The sequence below is a fragment of the Ammospiza nelsoni genome, chromosome 11 (genome assembly GCF_027579445.1).
Source record: "Ammospiza nelsoni isolate bAmmNel1 chromosome 11, bAmmNel1.pri, whole genome shotgun sequence".
NCBI lineage: Eukaryota > Metazoa > Chordata > Aves > Passeriformes > Passerellidae > Ammospiza > Ammospiza nelsoni.
Window position 1 is genome coordinate 18172171 of NC_080643.1, and position 22683 is coordinate 18194853.

The 22683-nt window shown below is 40.6% G+C and overlaps 1 protein-coding gene across 3 annotated transcripts in view; it reads left to right on the plus strand.

Moving 5' to 3' along the window:
• Nucleotides 1-22683, plus strand: part of SLC6A11 (solute carrier family 6 member 11) — a 106419-nt gene that overhangs the window by 68729 nt on the left and 15007 nt on the right. For all 3 annotated transcript variants that reach the window (XM_059480189.1, XM_059480188.1, XM_059480187.1), the window contains exon 8: nucleotides 18142-18245. In XM_059480189.1, coding sequence (XP_059336172.1) covers nucleotides 18142-18245 — 104 coding nt within the window. The remainder of the gene's footprint in view (nucleotides 1-18141; nucleotides 18246-22683) is intronic.

A 22683-nucleotide genomic window follows, 5' to 3' on the forward strand; every position in this document is an offset into this window, starting at 1 on the left:
TTTGGTGCATTTGTAGAAAATGGAGTATTTGGAGTGGCTGTTCAGAGGTTTGTATTTATTTGTGATGCTCATTAAATAGCAGTGTGGGACACTATACACCCAACAGTCACTGGTGCTTTTTTTTCTGTGAAAAGGCCAAAAAAAAAAAAAAGAAAAAAAAGTAAAAAAGCTTTTACACACTGTCAAACCTGGAAATGGAGCTCAGCCCTCCTGGTTCCACAGCCAAGGCACCGTTCCCTGTTTGGGTGGCACGCAGCCAGGAACTCAGGAGGTCCTCCTGGAGCCCTGCCTTGGCTTTGGCAAAAGTCTATAAAAATGGAGATGTAGTGGGTTTAGAAAAATACAAAAGAATGTGCTTTTTCACACAATGAATGACTAAATGGTGGAACTCCCTGCTGGAGGATGTGGGAGGCTGAAAGTATCAATTAATTCAATTAATTACAGATGGGCCGATTGTGAGCTGTTAAACACAAGAGTCCAGATTTAACTCGGGGTTCTGGCTGCTTTCTGTGCAGCTTTTATTGGGAGGCTCCCTGTCCTGGGGAGTCCACCCTGCTGGGGCAGCCTCAGTGTCCCTGCTGGAAAATAAAGTGTAAATTAAAGAGAGGCAAAATGGCAGCAGGTCAGAAAATTCCTGCTTGAATAGAGCCCCCCAAAGCAGGTTCAACCAGAACAAGCCCAGGATCACTTGGGCTGGAAAAGACCTTTAAAACCATCGAGTGCAACCCTAAACCCCACCAAAGTCCATGTCTCTGGTTTTCTCATGTCCTCTAAACAGAGAGAGACACAATTCTCTCTCTCAAGTTTTTTCCTGGAGAAGCACAGAGAGAAAACAATTTTTATCTCTACTTGTTGCTCCTAGTGTCTTGCACATGTAGCATTTGTTAGAAAATATTGTTTATCTGAAAGAATTTAGCAATTAGATTCTAGTAGAGATAGGTTAATTAATAGAAACAATCAAGTCCAAGCTGTGTATACTGTATTTCTGCAGACAAATTTCACAAATTTTTCAATAGCTAATAGTAAGTATTCTTTAGTATTCTTAATAATATAGGATAGATAATGTCATATATAGTATAGTATAATATAATATAATATAATATAATATAATATAATATAATATAATATAATATAATATAATATAATATAATATATAGATATATAATATATCATATATTATAATATATAATATGTAATATAAATGTAGTATAGATAAATATAATGTATATTTATATTTATATTATATATACTATATTTATAAATATAGTATAGATAAATATAGTATACATAAATATAATGTAAATATAATATAGTTTTAATAAAATGTGTATTCAGCATTCCAAAACCTTAAAGTCAGATACCAATCATTCCCTGGACCTGAGAGCCCAAATTTCCAACACAATTAATACTAATTTAATTATTAACACAATTTAATAATATAAATATAGTATAGATAAATATAAAGTGTATTTATATTTATATTATATATATTTATAAATATAATATAGATAAATATAGTATACCTAAATATAATTTTATATAATATAGTTTTAATAAAATGAGTATTCAACATTCCAAAACCTTAAAGTCAGGTACCAATCATTCCCTGGACCTGAGAGCCTGAATTTCCATCACACATTCCATCAGGTTCTGAGCTCTCCAAGGGTGCTCTCTCAGGTCACCCCCTGTTCCAGGGTTTTACTACTCTCTCCACAAGTTTTTCCTTAATTTAAATGAGATTTGTTGTGTTTCAGTTTGTGCCTCTTGTCCTTCTGTCAGCATTTCTGAGAAGGCTCTGATTCCCCGTCCTTTACTCCCTGCCAGGTATTTATTTATACACATTTATTTATACCCAAGAATCCCAAGTTCTCTCCTCCAACCTGTGCGGTCCCTGCTCTCTCAGCCTCTCAAGAATGTCACCTTTTCCAAGATGCAGCAGCCCCTCAACCACATCTGTGACCTTTCACTGGGCTCCAGTAAGTCTCTGTTCCTCATGAACTGGGATCCCAGCATTGAATTTGTGGTGTTGGGCAGAGGAAAGGGTGCTGGTAACTCCCACTCATCCTCATCCTCCTCCTCATCCTCAGCCCAGGAGCTGCTGCTCTTTGCTCCAGGGCACTCTGCTGGCTCATGGTCAGCCAGTCCCCTCCTGGCACCTTCCAGGAGGTTGTTCCCCAGAGATTTTTCCAGCAGTGACTTTCTTAAACCACAATTGCTCAATTCTAAAGAGCTTTCAATGACAGATTTTTTTCCAAAGTGATTTTGAATATAAACCCAGGCTTCCTTCACCTTCCACCACGTGGTTGCTGACCACTTAGAAAAAACCCTTTAGGAACAATAATCTCTCTTGGGGGGGAGTTTACCTTTTTTGTTTGCACTTTCTAAGCTTTACCAGCAGCTTCTGTGCTGGTTCCAATTCCAAGTATAGAAGGCACAGAAGGTGCAGGCTGTGCAGAGAGAGCGGGGTGAATTCTGCACTGGTAGTGCTATAGAAACCCCATTGGTTTCTCCATTTTCAGAATGCAGCTGTCAGTGGCACCATTCCAGCAGCTGGGCCAGGCTCCAGCCTGGAGGTGCCCACCCAGGGCACTGTGCCAGGCTAGCTGAGAATGGAAATCTGTTCTTGCCCTCCAGGCAGGGCCACGCTGCCAAATCCAGCTCTGTTTGCCTGCGGGCTTGGGCTGCTCTTGGTGCTCTGGGGAGGGTTCCTCTGCTCTGGGGAGGGTTCCTCTGCTTTCCAGAGAGGCAGGAGACAGAGACTTCAGAGATTTCCTCACCATCACCTGCTGGCTGCAGGCTCTGACAGCAGAGGTGTGAGAGCACAAACTGCAGGCAGGACAAATAGAACTCAGTAGCAATGACATCTTCCCCAAGACAGAGGAATTACAGAATCACAAAATCACTGGGTTGGGAGAGACCTTCAAATCCTACCCAGTCCCAACACCTGAACTAAACCCTGGCACCCAGTGCCACATCCAGGCTTTGTTAAACACACCCGGGGATGGTGACTCCACCACCTCCCCAAGCAGCCATTCCAGAACTTTGTCATCCTTTCTGTGAAAAACTTTTAACCAATATCCAACCTGCATTACTCTTGATGCAGCCTTAGACTCTGTTCTCTCATTCTCCATTGCTGTCTGAAAAAAGAGACCAACACCCCCTGACTACAACCACCTTTCGGGGAGTTGTAGAGTGATAAGGTCACCTCTGAGTTTCCTTTTCTCCAGGCTAAACACCCCCAGCTCCCTACGAGGAGCTACTGAGGGAGGCTTTTGATCTGATCTGAGAAAGTGGGAATGGAATTTTTACTGCCCCAAACAGCCTTTAGTGCTGGAGCTGCTGCTGTAGAACATGTGAGAACAAACAACCAAGAAAAAATATGCTTAACCATGAAGGGTGATGGCTCAGGTTTTGGCTTTTATATTTTTCAGGTTCTGTGCTGCTTTACTGTGTGGGTCTGGGTTCACGTGAGGGGACGGTGAGCTCTGTGCACAGAGCAGGGAGACAAAACAATTCCTGCTCCAGCTGGGCACCAAGGACAAATGATCCAAACCTCAGCCCAGGAGCACAAACACCGTGGGCTGGAGAGAGAAAAACAAGCAGGGTGGGACTGCAGGGGCTAAAGCTGGAATGGGACAATGAACTGCAAGGTGCAAATGGAGCAGAACTGATCCCAGGGACAGACCCCGGGAGCGCTTGTGCATTTTGGGGCCATTTTGGCTCATCTTGGGTTCATTTTGGGACCATTTTGGTTCAACACCTGGCTGGGCTCTGGTGTTGCACAAGGTGCATCCATGGAGGAGATCCTTTGAATAAATCCCTGCTTTATTCTTTAGCTCTGTCAGTTCTAGCTCAGCCTTCCCAGGGCATCCAGGGCACATTTTAGGGGAGCTGTTTCCACCAGGGCTGGGCTCACCCTGCATTGCTGGTGCCTGTCCCACCCTCATCCCAGGAATTAAGCAGAGTTGTCAGAGCTCACTGCAGGATCCAACCCAGGGAAAAAACTTGCATTATTGGTATGCAAAACCAACCCATCCTCAGCTATCCCTTAACAAAACTGCCCCATTGGAAAAAGTTCTTTTTATCAGGAGTTATGAAATGTTTGTTGAAGTCACGATTAACACCTCAGGACACCCAAGGTCATGCAGGGATCTAAGCAGGGAACTTGACAGTCTTTGGGACAGTTTATCCAAGGGGACAGTCTCTGGATTAGTTTATTTTTCCCTATTTTCTCCACCTGGCCTAATACCCCACTGCCACCTTCAGGGCTGCTTTGGCAGTTTTGTCCTCTGAGGGATTTCTGAGGAGAATAAAGCTGTGATGAACACAGTTAAACTTAGGTGATACAAATTTTGATTTACTGCTTGAAAATTAAAATAATATTCCTGCAGGCTGTTTTTATTATTTAGATGAGTATTTATAGCATACTTTTGATTACTCCAACCCAGCTCAATTTTAAGGTCTTTATAATGTAAGGATGAATTTTTGTTTTTTTAATTTTTACTCTGCATATTGTGTCCTCAAGCCCATCATTTGCCAAATGATACATTGAAGTAGAAGGATATATTTATATATTAACTCTTCACGTATTTAATTTAGCTTAAAAATATTTCTGCAAGCAAAAGAAGCTGATAAATCAGCATTTAGTTGCATTTCTTGTTTTCATGAATTCTAATTCTGCAAAATCTAGCAAGGTAAATCCAGCCTCCTGGAAATTGATGGGTAAATTTCCTTTGAATTTTGTGCCCTGACATGGCGGAAGCTTCGCCTGTTTCAAATGCAAAAATGCAAAATTTTCAAACATTTCATACTTTATTTTCTGAGTAGCCTTTTCTCTATTTTTTAAATAGAGTGCTAAATGTACATTTAGCACAGTGCTAAATGTAAGTTTACCTCACACAGAGACATTTGCATGTGATGAATTATGGAAATAGGCGAAATATGGAGCTGGAGCAGATCCTTCAGAACTTGGAGTGCTCTGGGATCTTCAGGGCCCCCTGAAAATCCCTGGGGATTCCTGAAGAGCAGGAAAAACCCCACTGGAGTGGTTTCCATTCCTCATATCAGAAACAGAGAAAACAGGCTCCTCTGAAGGAGGGAACTGCAGAGTTTTGGGGAAAAACCAATGTTTTTGATGTGTGACCGTGTGGTGGGGCATGGGCTTTGCTCTGCAGGCAGCAGTTCTGTTTTCCCCACAGAACCTGAACCCACTCTGGGAGGATCTTTTGGGGTCAGGTATTTATACAAGGCTCAGGCTGCTTTCAAGAAAAAGAAAAAAATAAGATCAAACAATCTTCAGCTTTTGTAACTGCATTTTCTTCTGTTTTGAACAGGGTTTTTAGATCCTTTGTTAGGAGTTCAGTTGATAGATAAGTATTCTTCAGGTGGCTTAAAAAGAATCTTTGAGAATTATTATTTTTAAAGAAGTTAGATTAAATAACATTTCACCTGATGTTATATAACCCAAGTTCAGCTTCCTCATAATTTCTGAATGAAAACCTGTGAATAATAATCATAACCAAAATATCAATTCTATGAATAATAATCATGACCAAAATATCAATTCTGTGAATAATGATCATAACCAAAATATCAATTCTGTGAATAATGATCATAACCAAAATACGAATTCTGTGAATAATGATCATGACCAAAGCATCTCCCCTTTGCAAATATTTCAAATATCAGGGCTGGATGCTGCGTTTGGCATCTCCAGTGTTCCTCAAGCTTCAAGGGTGGTGAAAAAACTAAAGAGAGTGAGAGGAGTTAATAAAAAAGCCATTGGAAAAAGGTTTTTGTCAATGGGATGTTACAATTGAGCAGATCTGTAATAAAAATTGGATATTTTGATCAGCTTGGTGAGGGGAAATGGAACCTCACTGTCTTTGCTGAATCTCCTGCACCCCCCTGAAAACCTAAAACCAAAACCCACTTCAGAGCTCTGATTTCTGGTAAATGTAACACAAATAGAATATTTGAATAAAAAACACCTTAAAACCATGCTGGTTTGGATTCAGAGCAGTGCAGAAATTACTCAGGGTCACCTCTCCATCAATGCCTGAGCTGAATTAAGTGTAAATGTTTTGAAACCCCTGTGAGTGCATTCTGGTGGGTGTGGGAGCTGCCAGATCTCTCATCCTGAGAGCACTTGTTGGTGTTTTTTCAGTAAAGTGGAACTCTAATCAACACCCTCATTTTAAAAATTAGTTGACTGCACTTCCTGCATATATTTTAAAAAAATTGAGCATCTTTATTTATCATTTATAGGAAATGACATTAACAGGCTGCCTAAAAGACCTGGTAAATTCTGGTGTCTCTGGGGCTGAAAAGATATGAAATATACATGGAAATATATGAAATATGAAAAGAGAAAGAAAGGCAGTATTTATTCTTTGGGCTTTTTCCATACCATACACAGAATGAAAAAAAAAATTATTTCCATAAAAGAAATTTTTTTCACAGAATGAAAAAAAAAATTATTTTATTTCCAAATGCCTGAATCTTTATAGAGTGAAAGTGTAGAAGGGAGAACTTTTGATGGTTTTAAGGTCTCCCCAGCAAACTGGACCATGCTCAGCAGTCAGGGATTTTCCTTCCCACAGGGTGGGATGGTTTCCATACCCAAAACATCCCAGAACAATAATACAAAACATCCTCCTGCCCTGACACTTAAGAGAAATGAAGAAGTGAAGAAAAAGGTGCTGGTCCCAAGAGATATTGGGATTTAATGATATTTGGCCTGTTATCAATACCTTTTAAAAGGAGATTTTGTGATTAAATATCAATACCTTTCTACAAATGTTTTCAGCTTGCCATTTTCCCAAAGTCAAGCTATCAATCCACTGAAGACAATTTTTGTTTCCCATCACTCAGACACAAAATTGTTCCAGATACCTTTTTTCCCGCCCAAAATAATGTTGTCATAAGGATAGAAATTATTTTATATGAATAATATCTCTGGGATATTCTGTGTACTTTATGCTGCCAGGTATCTCCTTCCACATGCTCCAGAATTAAATTAACGAAAAGCTGACAGATATTTCAAGGGATTTGAATCCTGCCCTCAGAAAATGCTGACAGGGAGGTGAATTCAAACCTCTGGATTTCCCTGTGCCAGGCTGAGTGAGGGAACTTTGAGGATGAAAATGAATCAAAGAGAATCCCAGGCTCAGGAGGGTAAAAGTGGAAATCAAAGGCACTTTCAGACCCCTCAGGACCCTGCTCTGGGTTTGGTTCTGCCCTTCCCACAGGCACTCATCCCTGCTCAGCCAGCACTCTGCACTGGAGAGGGATCTTTGGATAAATTTATAAATTATTTTCTAAATTTATTTATTCTTCCTATTTTTTTTTTTTTTTTAACCTAAGCACAATCACAGAGTGGTTTGGGTTGGAAAAGATCTTACAGATCATCCAGTGCCACCCCCTGTCATGGGCAGGACACTTCCCACTGTCCCAAGTTGCTCCAAAACTCCATCCAGCCTGGCCTTGGGCACTGCCAGGGATCCAGGGGCAGCCACGGCTGCTCTGGGCACCTGTGCCAGGATTTTCTGTCCTCTGTGACCACCTGTAGTAATTACATATCCTCTGAACAGAGAGGAGGGACATGGTTCTGCCAGGAAAATCCTGGGAATCTGTGTAGAATCTGTAAGAAACTCAGGAAAGAATTCAGACAATTATTCTCTCTCTTTCTGTAAGCATTCTTTATAGATATGGTTCTCCAAAGTGTGCTATTCATATTTCACCAATAATGTGAGAGAAAATTCCTAAAAGCCAATCAGGTCCTAAGTCCACCATTGTTTCTAGAAGAACTTAAGTCTAAATTATTAGATATTTTAAATCTAAATTATTAGATTTCTAATAATAATGTGTCTTTTCATGCCTTCTGATGATGGAGTCTGTATCACCTTTAGCTGTCTTGATGCCCCTTCAGTGATGAACACCCTCATGATTTGCTCAGGGGAGCACAACTGCACCTTGTGCCTCCTCCTCACACCAAGACAACCAAGACGCCCCTAAATTTTACATTAATGAGCGTAGGAATATTTTACTCCTGAAAAGCAGTGAGAGGAAGAAAAAGAATTGCTTGATAATTGATAATTGAAAAATTTATTTTCCAAGTTGGACGCTGCCACAGGAACATGCAACTGGCGTGGCTCCAGTATGGAGGAAGGCGCTGCCCCATTTTAACTGGGTGGTTCTTGGCTGACAGCACCCCCTGGGAAATCAGCATTTCAATGGCTGGAAAGTGATCCCAGCTATAGTGCTGGCCTCCAAAGGCACCAATGAATAAACAAAACTCCTCGGAGTATTTAGGTCCTTCTTCTCCCGAGTTTCCATTCTCCCAATGAATTTGCTGTATTCAGCCCTCTGGAAGTGACATTAGCAGAAGGTAGCAGAGAGAGTGCCTAGCAACCCACAGAAACCCCAAAGAGAGGTGGAAAGGAAGTGATTTTCATGTAATTATTCACCCCTACAAAAGCTGCTGTCAGGTAGACACTAGAAACATAGCTGTTTTATTCTTCCCCTAACCTACTTTGGATCTTTTGAGAATCACCACCATTAAAGAGAGGGAAAAAAAGAGCTTAATTCAGCCATTTTCTGCCTGGCCGTTTAAGTGCTGTTTTCCTGCTCTAATGAAGGCTCTGCTTTCAGAAGCTGCGTTGTTTAGAAAGCCCTGGGTAGTAAACTTCAGCCACAAACTCACTCCTGCATCCAAAACTCTCCATTTCTGTTTGCTGCTTCCCCACAATGCACAGCTCATATTTTGTCTGGGTTTAATTCCCCATTTGATGGCATTTCCCACTGAGTTGGGAGAGATAAATTAATTTATTTTTTTGTTTCCAAGAAGGCATTTGGGGACAGGGGGCAGGGGCTAAAGAGTTTAATTTATTTTAGGTAACGTGGTTGGTGCCAGGCTGCTTGGATGGATCCAGTGGGTTTTTTCCCCCTTTATTTTCTTCAGCTTTGCCCTCAGCCACAACTCCTTGGAGCTGAGGCTGCTTGGAGATAACTGAGGGATATTTTTGTGCTTTTCTTGCCATCTGGAGGAGCCTGGAGGAGCTGAGCTTCACTTGGCCAACATCACAGCAAACACTCCTACATGGATGGATGTCACAATGCTGCCACTTCCCGCAGCCCCAGGCACATCTTCAGTGGATACTCTGATTTATATCCTCGTTTTTGCACATTCACACTCCCAGCAGAGGTTCAATAAATGCAGAGGGGATAAAAGATGTTGAAAGCTGACTTTTAAAGGGCTGTATCCATAGGAAAATAAATATATCCGAAGTAAGTTTTATCAGAGATTGTGTTTGTTGAGGCAGTGACATCCAGAGTTGTTTATTGTGAAGAGCTTCCTAAAATTCTCAGGGCTTTAACCTGTGTCTGTAGCTAAAGCAATATTCTGCTTTAAAATTGTATTATAATAGTCTGTTTAAATCCTCATTTTTGTCTGATTTATATCCTCGTTTTTCCACATTCACACTCCTAGCAGAGGTTCAATAAATGCAGGAGGGTAAAAGATGTTGAAAGCTGACTTTTAAAGGGCTGTATTTATTTGAAAATATATATATATATCAGAAGTAAGTTTTATCAGAGATTGTGTTTGTTGAGGCAGTGACATCCAGAGTCATTTATGCTGAAGAGCATCCTAAAAATTCTCAGGGCTTTAACTTGTGTCTGTAGCTAAAGCAATATTCTGTTTTAAAATTTTATTATAACAGTCTGTTTTACTGACTGGGTGTTTCAAGATTCTAGTTCTGTATTTTCATACTCAGCAAAACGGTTTTCATTGGGACCCCAGGGATTAACTGGTTTAATTTTATGGAATAACTTCTTTTGTCTGAGTTTTAAACACAAAATGTCTCTTAAATTAACTGTGTTCAGAAGGCTTGTAGTCTTTTTTTTTAATTAAACATATAATAAGATTATTTTTTAGTCAAATTTTCATATTTAACTATTTTTAGTCAAATATAATAAACTATAACTGAAATAAACTATTGTAAACTATACACATACAACAACTGTGTTGACAATGTGGGAAAATGAAGATAATAAAGTTTATTCTTCCCTGTTTGGTTTTGCCTGCAGGATCGATAGGGATGAGATAAAATCAGTGTGCTGCTAGTCAGGGAACAGCAGGATGCATGCAAGGAATGGAATTATTCCCTTTGAATGTCTGCATCCCCCAAGTGTTTGGGTTATTTTGTGAATAGAACAGAGCCTTGACCTCTGCATTCTGAATTTTGGCAGCTGCACAGCCCAGACACTCAGCTGATTTCTGTGTTCGCTGCTATTTAAGAAAAAATTTCTCCTGATTGCAGGAGAGTGACTGGAGAGTAAATGCAAACTGCTTGGTTTTATTCTCCTGACTCTGCACGGGGATTTGTGTTGCTGGCAGTGAATTGTGGTATATTATAGATATATAATAGATACATATATTTTCAGCCTGAGGAACAGGGAAAGCATTGAAGGAAGCAGCCAGGTGTGGATCTGCTGTCTCCCTCCCCATGTGTGCAGCTCCCTCTCTCCCCCTGCTGCCACACCAAGCCCAACAGAGGAGGCTGGGATGTGGTTGGATGCTCTTTATAATGAAAAAGCCAGAGGAAAAAAATCACTTTATTGGAATAAGAACAGAGGTAAAATGCTGAGTCTTCCACTGCTATCTATTTTAGTATTATTCCTGGAAGTATATTTTTATATATACATAAATATATTTATACATTTACATAAAGATGGGGCTTGTAGCAGAGGAGTGTAATGAAATGCAATTTAGGGAATGGTTCTTTTCATTGCACATTACAGCAGAATGACTCTTAGTTCCCTGGTGTCACCAAAAGTTCAGCTTGGGGATAAAATTGTCCTTTATTGGAGAGACCTGGAATGTAAGGCTGGAAAAGGGAGTGCTGTAAATAGGAAATATTAAAGCTCACTGTGAGGGCAATAACAGCAAGGTCAGAATGGGATCTGTTTCTCCAAGCCTGAATATTTGGGGTGTTCTCAGCACGAGCACCCCATGTTTTCTGTGGATGAAAACAGCAATTCCCTCTGGTTTTTAATCCCAGCTTCACAGTCAGCTGGGCACTGAAAGCAGCTCCAGTGATCCACTGATGGAAAAGAACTTCCCAGGATGCTGCAGATGAAAGCTCAGGGTGGAATTGAGATTTTACCTTCTTCCCAAAGCTATTAAAAACTGCATTTTTTAATCCTATTTTTTGTTTTTAGCATTTATTTTGGGGGTTTCCTATAGTTTATGTCAGAAATTGTTCTGAGTTCTTCCAGCAGTGCTTGGGGCATTTTAGATCAACAGAGAGGGGGAGCAGAGGTCACACCACAGATGAGGCTGAACAAAGCTTTGTATGTTTTTAATTTTTTAAACAGCTCGGTTGCAGAACCTGATCCTCTGATTTTGAATTAATGTTTTGAATTAAGATCTTAGAATCAACATGACTTTTTTGAACAATGACTTGTAACTATTGCCAGGTGTAATTTATGCTCTTTCAACTGACTGGACTTTCACAGCATCAAATTGCTGTGTTGTGATATAGCAATGCTTAGTGCAAGCAAGAAAATGCTTTAAGCAGGTAATAGGCAGAAATATTATAGTAAGACTATGAAATGTAAGTAATAAATGACACGATTATGAAGGTTTCTTTTTAAGTGAACAGAGAGGGGGAATTGTGGGAATCCATAAAATCAGAGGGGTTTGGGAAAGCTGCAAAAGGCAGCTCAGAGACAGCAGAACTGTGATTAGAACTAAGCAGCAGCCATGAGATTGGTCAGCAGAAAAATTATTTAAAAAGTAGAGAAGCAAGGACAAATAGAACAATGGTCTGTGTATTAACACTTGTCTCGAATAACTCTCTAAGCTACAGAACAGTTTATCTAGCCAGATATTAGGAAAGTTGAAGCTCAATAATGGAGCTCTGTGCATTGTGTTTAAGGCTTACAAGTGGGTATTGTATTCGAAATAAGCAAGCATTGTTTAAGCCAAGGTACGTGTGCTTATAGTGGTTGGGTGGAACTACTGTCAATGTGCTTTTGCTTTGCATGATTGGTCAAAAAACATATAAACTTGTAACATTGAGTTCTTTGTCTGCTGCCTGGGATGGGAGCTGGTGGCATCTTCCCATTGCCATCACCATGGAATGAGGCTGATGCTGGAAAATCAAACAGCTCAAGGCGCGTTCCAGCAGTCCCATCCCATTTGTGATTTGTACACAACCACCTGCCAGTGATACTCTCCCACCTCATTCCACATGAGAGGAAGGGAAGTTTTGTTAGGGAGAGCTCTGGCAGGTACTTTTGAAATGCTTTTATTCTCCAAAAATTTTTATTCTTCTGTTAGTGCTCTTAAACCTGTGGCTAGTTGCCCCATGTCTGCTGGGGGGTCACTCTTTCAGTGCAGGTGTTACCTCAAGGTCAAGCATTCACATTTTGCTGGTTTCCTGCAGTTCTGTCATACCTAAACTTATCTGGCAACAGGTTGCTTTATTCAGGCATTTGTGATAAAATTCTGCAGTCATTCTATGCCCTAACCTTGAAATTTCATTTATTGTCTCCTGACAGCCATGGCTTTATTTATAAAATTCTCATTTGAAACTGAAGGCAAACTGCTTTTTAAAATACATACACTGCAGAGGTTCATCAGAAAGTAATGAATAATTTAAATTAAAAGAAAACCTGGAGTGATTGCTTGTTCTCTGATAACAAAATGGGAAATAAATGACTGTCAACATTTGGAACATCGTGTTTTAAAGAGCAAGCACAGGTTTTAACTGGTCTGTGAGCTCTCCCATATTCTCAGGCAGTGCTTCATGATGGGATTGTCATTTCCACTCTGGAATAAAGGATGCTTTCAGCTTTGGTGTTCAACCTCACTGTTAAGAATGAGGGGGGGAAAAAAAAGTGAATATTTATGCAGATGCCAGCCAGTGCTTGGGCTTCAATGTGAAATTATTGCATTTGATTTTGACAGGAATTCTCAAGGGAGCAAACAAAGCTGTGTGGGCTGTAGGAAAGGCCAGGCACAGAGAGAAAACCAAAATATTGATTTTATTTACTGGGAGAAGCCTCCTGGTGTTCCATTGTTCCTGTTCACATGGAGAGCCCTTGGATGTGGCAGCTCCCCCAGACTGACACCTGGGCACCAGGCGTCAATGACACTGGAACCCCAGATTGTCACCTGGGCAGTGTCCCAGGCATCTGTGAAAGGGAATTTCACAGAAACCTGTGAAATGGGATTTAAAATGCTGCCAAAATAGAAGTGGAGATGTGTGTGCTACGAGAGAAACTGCACATCAGTCCCTGGGCTGTCAAATGAACCTTCTCAGGTGACAACAGAATACATTTTCTTTTTTTAAAAAAGGCCCTGCCTGTCTTTTGGGAGGATCAGAGTGAAAATAGCTGACTGATTTCCCCATGTTGCCCAGACATGGAATGATTTGACACAAATTTTTCTTTACACAACTACAAAATATGGAGTTATTCAGCTGTTTGTCATGGAGGAAGTGCCAGTTAAAGTCAGAGTGTCCTGGGAGATGCTTCCTGCATCCACAGAGAGAGTTCATAACAGCTGCACTGTAGATTGTTCAAAATAAGGCACAGAAAATAAAGGAGAAGGTACAAAGTTAGAGAAACCCTTGGAATTTGAGATATTGTGGCTTTTATTCCATGATTTTGTGGTTTTTTTCCAAAAGAAACAACAATTCCATTAATTATTTTTTATTCCAGCTGAAGGAATTGCTTTTTATTCCATTACTTTGGTTTTTTCCAAAAGAAAAAATTCCATGAATTATTTTTTTATTCCACCTGAAGGAATTGCTTTTTATTCCATGATTTTGGTTTTTTTTCCAAAAGAAACAACATTCCATGAATTGTTTTTTATTCTACCTGAAGGAATTGGTTTTTTGTTCCATGATTTTATTTTTTTCCAAAAGAAACAATTCCATGAATTGTTTTCTATTCCACGATTTTTTTTTCCAAAAGAAACAACAATTCCATGAATTGTTCTTCATTCCACCTGAATGAACTGGTTTTTATTTCATTATTTTGGGTTTTTTTCCAAAAGAAACAACAATTCCATGAATTATTTTTTTATTCCACCTGAAAGAATTGGTCTTTATTCAATGATTTCAATTTTCCAAAAGAAACAACAATTCCATGAATTGTTCTTTATTCCACCTGAAGGAATTGGTTTTTCTTCCATGCATGATGGAAATAATCAGCACCAACACATCCCAGGTTGTCCCTGGGGTCTCTGCTTTGCTCAGGCACTGAGCTCAGCTCAGGACACTTATGCAATATTTTGGTTTATCCCTCTCACCCCTTGCCCTCTAAATTCACTGCATAAGGCTTGATCATGACAAAAAAACCTCAAGGCTCGGCCTTGCAAAGGGAATTATTTCTGCACTGGCCATGTGCTTGAACACCTCATTTATTTTATTTTCAGTGTATGGCATGACCCCATCTTAGTGACAGAAAGACATTTATATTGAGACTAAAATGAGGAGCTGTCACTCTTCTGGGGATTTTCAGTTTGGTTTGTTAAACTGTGGGGTTTTTTAATTATTCAAGAAGTGACTTTAATTCACTTTATCTGCAGCAGTAACTTTCTCCTTTGCTTTGGACACCCATTAGGGCACAGCCAAGTCAAGCAGCATGTGAGAAAAGGTGGCTTGAAGTGATTTATGGACATAACATCCCATAGAAACTTTATGGCAGGGACATGAAAAGATCCCAATTCTCCAGAGCAGGGCTGTGTTGTCTGCACTACAGCACATCCCTCCTCTTTCTTCCTCCTCCTGCTTTCATGGCACGAGCTACAAAGGAGGAAGGGCGTCCTCCAGACAGCAGCATCCTGTGTTTGGCCAGCTCCATTCATCTCCCTGGGCACAGAAAACACCCATGGAAATGGAGATTGTGCCCCAGACCTGCCACAAGAAGGCCAAATTGAGGTTACACACACAGAGTTTAAATTTTGAGGGCGTTTCCAGGCTTGAGAGCTGGATGTTGCAGAGCAGCACTTTCCATTTTTAGTAAAAAATGCTCCTGTTTATTCTTTTGTAAGGTTCTGCCCTTTGAAATTGTGATTTTTCAAATATCAGCATTAATTATCAAAGTTTTTGAGCTTTAATTTTAGTCTTGTTTTGGCATGGAAACTTTTAATATGAATTGAATAAAGCTAAAGAAGTTATTTACTTTCTTTAAGGTAGGAGCTGATAGAAACTAGACAACTGTTCCAATCCCAAGTTAGTGAGTGTTAAATTGAATTTATTATCACTGACCTAAGGGTTTTCAAGGCCCAAAGTTCATAAAGCACCCACAGGGTGTTCTCAGGTCCTTTCCTCATGGAGCTGTGTCACCTTTCAGACAAATGTCCTCTTTGGTGTGCCCCAGGTCCTGCTCTGTGTCCCTGCCCTTCAGAGTGTCACTGCTCTGCACGGAAAGGAGAACAGCTCCTGGTTTAAGGCAGACTCAGCACTCTCAGAAATGTCCCACCGCGGTTTGGTGGCTGTGAGCTGGGTGGGTGGCACCTGGATTTGGGATTGGTGTCTGCAGGAGCCCATTGAGCTGGAATGAGAACACCTTCCCTGAGGTGTCTTTTGGGAATGAGCAAACTGGGGTGACACAGGCTAATGAACAGTCAGGCTAATGAACAGTCAGACTAATGAACAGTCAGACTAATGAACAATTTGAGACCTCACCACATCCTCCTGCCACGAACTGAGCGCTGCATCTGAGGCTAAGTGTCAGCTGGTCCCTGGCTGCTGGGCAAGGGGATGGAGAGCTGATCTGGAATGTCATTTTCAGGGCTTGAAAGTGTTGGTGTGTCTGGCAGTTTACACCAGGGTTACTCCAGCTCTCGTGGTTTCTTAGCCACAGAAAATCTACCTGTGGTTTCTAAATGGATGTTCATGTTTGCCACTTTGCTGATCACTTCTTGTGATTTTAGAAACCTGAAAGAATTAAATGTCACTTGTCCTCTGAGCATACAACCCCAAAGAAGCTATACAGACTGTATTATTTCATTCAGCAAATAAAATTGCTTCTTCACTCCTATTTAAACATCAGCTCTAAGTTCTGAGGCAATTTCTAGACTGATGTCATAGAGTGCAACAAAACCTCTCTTGAGTCTGATCCCAGTTTCCCAGGGAAAAGGGAAGGGAAAGGAAAAGGGAAAAGGGAAAAGGGAAAGGGGAAGTGGAAAGGGAAAAGGGAAAGGGAAAGGGTAAAGGGAAAAGGGAAAGGGAAAAGGGAATGGAAAGGGGAAGGGAAAAGGGAAGGGGAAAGGGAAGGGGAAAGGGAAAGGAAGGATCCGTGTGCTGATCCAGTTTCCCAGCTTTTGTGTGGGCCCCAGCAGAAGGAGCATTTCAGCTGACCCACACTCCTCACAGCTTTTTTGGGAGCTTCCAGTCCTGTTAAAGAGCCTGTCTGTCAGAAGGCTCTCTGTGTGCAGCTTTTCCTGGTGAAGCTCTGGGATGTAACCAGCTGTGTCTTATTCGGGGTGACAGCAACGAAACCCTTTAAGCCTCTGATGTAAATCAAATGTGATCTTAATGTTATTTCTAAACAGAAACACTCAACAGCTCCAGAGAGCAAGGTCTCACTTGATCAGCTGTAAAACAAACACATCCCCTTGGTGTGTTTAGGAGGGTTTGATGGCTGTTATTGGTACTGAAATAATTCCTGTGCTCCCTCTCCCCTGGCTCCAACTTCAGCAGGGAATGGCTGCACAGCCACTGCCTCTGAGCATCACTCAGGGTTTGGTGTTTTGGTTGCTCTGCAGTAAAAAAGGACCTAAAGAGATCATTTATCCCAGGAAAACAAAGGACCTAAAGGGATCATTTATCTCAGGAAAACAAAGGACCTAAAGGGATCATTTATCCCAGGAAAACAAAGGACTTAAAGAGATCATTTATCCCAGGAAAACAGGATTTTATTGGATGGCAGCTCTGTGGGTTTGGGGTCTCCATATCTCCATATCCAGGACTTCAAGGGGTACCTTCAGTGGGAATACACCCACACTGGTCAGGTGAAATAAATGGCTTTGTTGCAATATTTTAAAAGTAAAATGAACCTGCTCATTAATGTTCTGAGGCTGCTCTGAGGAGAAGAATCTCACTGTGGCAACTCGCACTTGCTTTTCTCTGATTTCAAATTGTTTGCACCACTTTAGGATACAAATGTTCCCACACTTTAGGATACAAATGTTCCCACTATGGCATTACAGAGTTATTGGTTCATTAAGCTCTACAGAACTTTTGTTTGCTGATTGTACAGTGACCAAACCTGTAACTTTTTTGCCTGTTTGATCCATTAAATTTTGCTGAAAACATCCTTTCCCTGGATAAATTGTCCCTTCTTTCCTCAGCTTAATTTATGCATTATCTATATTTATGAACTATACTATTATAATTAATACATATTATAGACATTAATATATATAATTAATATATATTAATTATAATGCTATAATTAATAAATACAGATAATACATAAATATTATATATTTATGTATTATCTGTATTATATTATTATATAATACAGATAATATATTTATGTGCTATAGGAATAGCTAATAAATATATTATTTGTATTATAATATATTAATTAATATAAAAATAATATATTTATATATTATCTGTATTATAATATTATATCATTATATAATTTTATAATATATAATTATTATAGATTTATTACATGTAATAAATATGTATAATTGTATATTATATATAATATATATATTTATGTGCTATATATAGGAATAGCACATTTTGTCTTTAGAGCATTTATTCACGCGAAATTTTAAAATTTGAATAAATAACTGTCCAACGGGAGTGAGATAAATGCAGGTGATCCTATTTAGGCTGCAATTACTAGAACTATCTAGAAGCAATTAATGAATGTAATGGGTGGGGTTCTTCTCTAGGAATTCTGTGTCCCTTTAGGTTGAGTCTGTAAAGGCCAGCTGGGATGGGGAGGGGAATTTCCCTCTCAGCACATTATTTTTTTGGAGTTTATGATTTGTAAAAGCTTTCCAAGACCTGCAGAACCACCAGGGCAGGTTTGCAGACAATATTTGGCAGGAGGGGATTTCTCTGGCTGCTTTCTGAGGCTCTCCCTGCTCTCTGTCCCCAGGTGTGGGTGGATGCTGGCACACAGATCTTCTTCTCCTACGCCATCTGCTTGGGGTGCCTGACAGCCCTGGGGAGCTACAACAACTACAACAACAACTGCTACAGGTAACACCCTCCAGCCTGGAGTTCTGCTCCTGGGGTGGCATTTGGAACCACTTCCCTTCCCCTTCTTCCGTGGATAACCATAAGCACACACAGGTGGTTTGGTGGGACAGAGATCTGTAATGTTCCTTGGAACGGCTCCAGAGGAACTCTGCTCTAAAATGTGATGTTTTCATCCCTTTTGGTCAAATCCGAGCCTTCCACAGCCCCTCAGCACACACAGAGATAGAAATTTCATGTAAAAATGCAGGATTTCAGGCAGGTATCATCGAATAACTCACTTCCTCTCAAACCACAACACTGTGTGCACTACTTAAGCTGCTTTTTGAAAAGTGCTACCAGAAATTGTCAATAAAAATCACCTGAGTTTGGTCCATGCTCTGACTGCCATTTTTCCCCATTTTTTGGGAGGTTTACAGTCCCCAACCCAAAGGGAATGGGGGGCATTTAATGTTTTATCTCTGTATTCCCATAGGTGGTTTTGTAGGACAGACATCTGTAATGTTTTTTGGAATGGCTCCAGAGGAACTCTGATCCAAAATGTGTTGTTTTCATCCCTTTTGGTCAAATCTGAGCCTTCCACAACCCCTCAGCACACACAGAGATAGAAATTTCATGTAAAATACAGGATTTCAGGCAGGTATCATTGAATGTGTGTGCATTACTTAAGCTGCTCTTTGAAAAGTGCTACCAGAAATTGTCATTAAAAATCACCTCAGTTTGGTCCATGCTCTGACTGCCATTTTTCCCCATTTTTTGGGAGGTTTACAGTCCCCAACCCAAAGGGAATGGGGGGCATTTCATGTTTTATCTCTGTATTCCCAAGGAGGGAATTGCCAATGCCTTCAGGAGGTTTTCATCTCTCCTGAGTCAATGGCCAAAGGATTGATTTGCACAAAATCCCTGTTCCACATCTCTGGCATGGGCAGCAATATGAGCACCAATCTTTTCTTCTGGAATTCATGGCTATTGGATTAGTTCTCCTAAAATTCCTACAAGGAATTTCAGTTGTAGTGACTCCATTGAGATCTCCAGACAGAGAATTAAAATTTCATTTTTCTGTAAGGAAAATAACACAGTCCAAAAGTGAAAGAATCCTAAACAAACCACCCCCAAACCCCCAAATTTATTTAAATTCTTAATTACAGTTTGACTCGGAGACCTCAGGAGGCAGTTTTAGGAAATGCTCCTTCTTTCCATGTCTTAGCAAAACAAAATGTTTTGCTGCAAAAAGTGGTGTGAGTCCTTCCGAGCTGCTGCTAATGAACCTTTTCCCTAATTAGCACAAGCTTTAGCAAAAGCACACTCCTCTCCTTTCTTATTCAGTTTTATTTATATTTATTTCTATTTCTTTCCAGCTGTATCCCAGCTAGAAACTGTCAGTGCCTCAAGGAGTGCAGGAATGTTTTTCCTGAGTTTTTTTGTTTTGTTTTACAAAAAGCAGGAGTTTGGATTTATGGAATTTTCTTTCCTTCTCCCTGACCCTGGGGCTCAGCTCTGAAGCTCCAGAGCAGGATGCTGCAGCCAAACACCTTTTACTCCATCCAGGCTCCACCATTCCCCTCACAAAACATTCCCCAAATTTCCCAGCTAGGAAACAGATGTTAATGTGTCCTGACATGTGACTTTTAATGAGTCTGAAGGAAGGGGGAGGACAGCAGTGATGAGCAGAACGTGGCCAAGCTGGGCAGGGCAAGACATAAACAGAGCTCTGATGTGAAAACAATAATTTTGTATTCTAACCAGCACTTTAAAATAATAAAATCAAGCAGGTGTTTTTTTCTCCTGCAATTCCCACAATCTGATTGTAACATCATCGTTTTCTGCTCTTTATTACTCCATTTACTTCCCTTTCCTCAGGGAAAATTGCAGGAGAAAATAATGGCAAGAGGTGGGAATTGGGAAGGTCTGAACTGCACATGGGCCTGGTGAATGTAAAGATTTTAATTTAAAAAATTTAAAGATTTAAACCTGATTTAATTCGTTAATGTGGTAAATGAATTGCAAAAGTCACTTCATGTCTTTGAATGGGAAATGAATTTTTATCATCCTTACGTAACTGTCATTGAAAAATATAACAGAGCTCTGATGTGAAAACCACAATTTTTTATTCTAACCAGCACTTTAAAATAATAAAATCAAGCTGGAGGGCTATTCTGCTACAATTCTCACAGTCTGATTGTACCATCATTGTTTTCTGCTCTTTTTTACTCCATCTACTTCCCTTTCCTAAGGGAAAATGGCAGGAGAAAATAGTGGCAAGAGTTGGAATAATGGCAGGAATTGGGAAAGTCTCAACTGCACATGTGCCTTGTGAATGTAAAGATTTTAATTTAAAGAATTTAAAGATTTAAACCTGATTTAATTCAGTCATGTGGTAAATGAATTGCAAAAGTCACTTCATGTCTTTGAATGGGAAATTAATTTTTATCATCCTTACATATTTTTTATTGAAAAACATAAAACTGCTCCTCCCTGGGTGTCCCAGAGTTTGGATCCCAAGTGACTGATCTGAGAAGGTGAAACCCTGGCAGTGTTTCCCCACAGGGATCACACACACGTGTACTGATGTTTCTTCTGATCTTTTTCCACCTCAGAATCCCAAACCCATTCCCAGGTACAAGTGCAGGGTCATTTCCCCTGTTCCCACTGTGGAGCAGGAGATGAAGGAGGGATTTCTCACATGGATAAAACTTTTAAGACCTGAAGATTTGTCCTTTGTCAAGTTTCTAGCCTAGGAGGAAAAGAGAAATGGGAATTTCTCAATTGGGTCTTGAGGAACCCATAAAGGCAAGGAAGGGACTGGAGGGATGCCAGGGGCTCTGTGGGCTCAGAGAGGCTCCTCAGGAAGGCAGGATGAATTTTCAGAAGTGTCCTGCCTGTCAGACAGGGAGAGGAGAAGTGATGCACATCTTCAATTATTCAGGTGATTGGCAGGAGTTTAATTTGGAAGAATGTGAAGTTTTCATAAAAATTTGAAGTTTCCCTTTCACTTGAAATCAGTCTGGGCTTCAGTTAGGCTCTGATGTCCTCCTGCCAAGGGTGGACATAAAAAATTCATGTTGCCCTTTCATTGGTTCCTGAGCATTTGTGGTTTAAAACTCATTGGTTTCACAATGAATGGATCCAGATCCTCAGGGCTCTGAGGATGAGGGAAGAGATGAGGATCTGACTCCATGTTTCAGAAGGCTGATTTATTATTTTGTGATATATATCATATTAAAACTGTACTAAAAGAATAGAAGAAAAGATTTCATCAGGAGGCTAGCTAAGAATAGAAAAAGAAGGAATGACAACAAAGGTTTGTGGCTTGGACTCTCTGTCCGAGCCAGCTGACTGTGGTTGGCCATTAATTAGAAACAACCAACATGGGTCAATCACAGATCTACTTGATTTACTTGTTGCATTCCACAGCAGCAGATAATCATTGTTTACATTTTGTTCCTGAGGCCTCCCAGCTTCTCAGGAGGAAAAATCCTAAGGAAAGGATTTTTCATAAAAGATGTCTGTGACAGCAGGGATTTATTCAAAGGATCTCCTCCATGGATCCACCTTGGGCAGCACAAGAGCCCAGCTAGGGCTGCACCCAAGATGAACCAAAATGGCCCCAAAATGCACGGCCGGGCACGGGCTCTGTCACTGGGATCAGTTCTGCTCCGTTTGCACCTTGCAGTTCATTGTCCCATTCCAGCTTTAGCCCCTGCAGTCCCACCCTGCTTGTTTTTCTCTCTCCAGCCCACGGTGTTTGTGCTCCTGGGCTGAGGTTTGGATCATTTGTCCTTGGTGCCCAGCTGGAGCAGGAATTGTTTTGTCTCCCTGCTCTGTGCACAGAGCTCACCGTCCCCTCGCATGAAGCTCAGACCCAAAAGCAGCACAGAACCTGAAAATATAAAAGCCAAAACCTGAAGCATCACTGCCAGAGGCTTCAGCCTTTATCTCCCACTCAGAACCAGCAGCTCTCAAATTCCCTGTGCCACAGCATTCCTCAGAAGGAAATATCTTGTTCAGACTGCATTTGGAGCAGGGAATTATCTAAAGCAAATCTTATCTGAAGCAAACAGCCCGTGCCCAGTGGAGGCATCGTATGGCTGCATCCTCCCAAAGCAGGAGCTCTCTTTTCCCCCCAGAGGATGATAAAATTCATCTTTCTGACCTCTCTTATCAACAGGGTTTCATCAGACTCAGTTTCAATTTCTTGGTGTTGAACTCACCAGTTGCTGAGGAGAGAGAGGTGGGGTGATAGTCCCCCCAGAGCTCTTCACAGCTGAAATTCACTCAGAAGGTCAAAAAGGGGCTGATTTTTCTTTTTTTTTTTTTTTTTTTATTTCTGCTAAGCACAACGGCCTCTGTGCTCCTCAGTCCTTTATTTTGGATTGCTATTTTGCTTTAAAACGTCCCAAGTGTAGAACTGGCCTGGCTGGTCACAACTACAGGGAGAATT